The sequence below is a fragment of the Myotis brandtii genome, unplaced genomic scaffold (assembly GCF_000412655.1).
Source record: "Myotis brandtii unplaced genomic scaffold, ASM41265v1 scaffold303, whole genome shotgun sequence".
In the NCBI taxonomy this organism is placed as follows: Eukaryota; Metazoa; Chordata; class Mammalia; order Chiroptera; family Vespertilionidae; genus Myotis; species Myotis brandtii.
The window spans coordinates 4,932,441-4,935,137 of record NW_005361573.1 but is presented as its reverse complement, the minus strand read 5'-3'; the positions used below and the strand labels follow the sequence as shown (position 1 = coordinate 4,935,137).

At 57.2% G+C, this 2,697-nt stretch overlaps 1 protein-coding gene across 1 annotated transcript in view; it reads right to left on the bottom strand.

The window, feature by feature from the left end:
* Positions 1-2,697, bottom strand: part of DEPDC5 (DEP domain containing 5) — a 64,016-nt gene that overhangs the window by 10,131 nt on the left and 51,188 nt on the right. The window contains exons 33-35 of the mRNA XM_014542435.1: positions 2,522-2,676; positions 822-899; positions 10-336 (exon numbers count right to left, since the gene is read on the bottom strand). Coding sequence (XP_014397921.1) covers positions 10-336; positions 822-899; positions 2,522-2,676 — 560 coding nt within the window. The remainder of the gene's footprint in view (positions 1-9; positions 337-821; positions 900-2,521; positions 2,677-2,697) is intronic.

Sequence of the window (2,697 nt, the reverse complement as noted above, 5' to 3'; positions counted from 1 at the left end):
GGGCTCAGCCAGATTTTTAAGTCGTGTCTTTCAAAGCAAGACAAGCTCCTTCCTCGATTCCAGACAGTCCTCATACTTATTAAAAAGCAGATCCTCACCTCCCCTCCAGACCTCGCTGCTGGAAAGGGCGGCCCCTTCAGAGACGGGCTCTGGCTTCCCCGGCCCGAGCAGACGGTTCTGCGGCCCCGCCCGGGCTGTCTCACCTGCATGATGTCGATGGCCATGGCCGGCGTCTGGACGCCCTCCACGTTGTTCACTAGCCAGTGCACCACCTCCGCGCTGATGAAGCAGGAGGGCGAGAGGCCCTTTTGTTCCGAGAGCAGCTGGACGCCTGTCCTGAGTTCCAACGCGGCGCGAAGGGAGCAGGGCGCATACGCACCATGGCAACAGCGGAAAGAGAAGATGGTGAAGAAGGGACTCGTGCTAAAGCGCTTACTATCTGGCGTGAGCAACTGCTCTCCACTATTTCTAGACCCAGAGAAACCCCAGGACAGAACAAAAAATGGTGTGAAAGGGGGAAAAGGAGAAGAGAAAGCAAAAAGGACCTGACATTTAGAGAATATACTTGTCAGGTACGAGACGAGGTGAGCTACGTAACTATTCTATTTAATCCTTACATCCAACCTGGGACTTGTATTGTCCCATTTTACAAACAAGGTACGTCTCAGAGACCAGAGAGGTCAAGGGACTCGCCCGAGGTCTCACAGCTAGTGAGCAGCCAAGTCAGGTAGGACCCCACCGAACTGCACTGCCCGAGCAGGGCCCGGCTTGGGCCTGCGGACCCTCCCGCCCCGGCGCTCACACACGCGCCCAGCACTTACGAGGGGTGCTTCATGGCTTCCAGGATCTCAGCCAGGGTGGAGGCCGACGTCAAGGAGCTTGCCAGCACCTGCTGAGAGCTGGGACACAGAGCGCCTGGTCAGCAGGGCCAGAGCCGGGACCTGAGAACCGTCCTTCTTACAGAGCGGGGACCTTGGACAGCACTGACATTAAAGGTGACCCAGAAAATTCTGGATCGCTACATCCTGGGGTTATCTTATGGGAAGGGGGAGAGGTTCCTACTTCCAAAGTGTATACATTAAAAAACAAAAAGAATTCCAAGTGATTTTATGTCCACACTTGCTTATTTTTAAAAAAATACGTTTTGTTGATTTTAGAGAGAGGAGAAGGGGTGCCTCCCATACCCACACTGAATGGGGACTGAACCCAGCACCCCGAGTCCCCACTCTCAGGCTCGGACAGGAGGCGGTCCCACCCGAGGTTCCTACTTCCAAAGTGTATACATTAAAAAACAAGAAAAATTCCAAGTGATTTTATGTCCACACCTGCTTATTTTTTTAAAAATACGTTTTGTTGATTTTAGAGAGGAGAAGGGGTGCCTCCCATACCCACGCTGAATGGGGACTGAACCCAACACCCCGAGTCCCCACTCCCAGGCTCGGACAGGAGGCGGTCCCACCTGTGTGAGCGCAGAACTCAGCTCCTGCGAGGAAGCCCACCTCCCCGTGGCGTACCAGCTGCTAGCAAGTTCTTTGACACGAAATGGAACCTGTTCTATTTCCATTCACTGGTCCTGATTCTGTCAATGTTGGTCTCCTTGTCTCCAGCCTACACACCCCCAGTTCCTCTTTCCTTTCAAAAGCAGAAGAAACCTGCGCCCCTGGTCTCGCAAGCAAGGAGGAAGCAGGGACATGCACTCCGTCCCTAGGAACCAGGCAGCCCCTCCGACCCTCCCCGGCCAAAGCCAGGCTCGATGGGGATGAGCCTGGGAGGCGACAGAGACAAGGCACACCCAGGCCTGCTTGCGCCTCTGAACTGATCCTCCACTGGCCACAGTGAACGGGCTGCGTGCGTGAGACATGGGAAGCCCGGCCCTGCATGTGCGACGTGAAGGCAACGGGGTGCTTCCGACAGCGCCGGCCAGGCAGGCTGCCCGGGGCCCTTCTCTCTCAGGGAACGGGTGCAAGAGGCAGTTTCTCAGGCCACGCAGCCCAGGGCTGCTCCATCAGCCCAGGAAGGCGGCAGGAACAGCCTGGGCAGCTGGCTAGGGAGCAATTATGCAACAAAGGAAATAAAAAAGAAGTTCCTCTGATCTGCCAGCGGTATAACAAGCTGGGGTGTGGGCCACTTCCCCAAGCAAATGAGGTCCGAGCGGCTTCTGTTCCCTCTGGATGCTCAGGATTGGGAACAGTGTGGCCCTATCTGGCCACAGAGGGGGACCCATTCACTACCTGTGCATTTCCTCCAGCGGCATAGACCCACTGCACGCTACCACATGGGAGGCCTCTGCCACGGGAGCCACGTGGAACAGGACTGACTGGCTCAGAGCCCCCTCCCTGAAACCCACCCTGCATGTCTGATCCTCCGCGGGGACCTCTGAGCTCTCCTGTGAGCAAGGCAGGGCGCAGGGCATCAGCCCCAGCACAGGTCTGGTAAGAACGGACTGGGAGTCGGGACTCTGGCCGCCCAGCCTCCGCAGCCTCTGCGGGCGGACCATCCCACCGCCCAGGAGGAGTCTCACCTGCTGTCACTGGGGTTCGCGGAGGTGAAGCTCTGCTCCCCCGCGTTCTGGGAGCTCCCGAAGGTCTGGCTGTTGCCTCTGTCTGCGGACTGGCCTGTGCTTATCCCCAAGCTGGTGCCGTCCAACCCCGGGACGGCCGTCTGGTCCACAGACACCTGTACGTTAAAAAAAAAAAA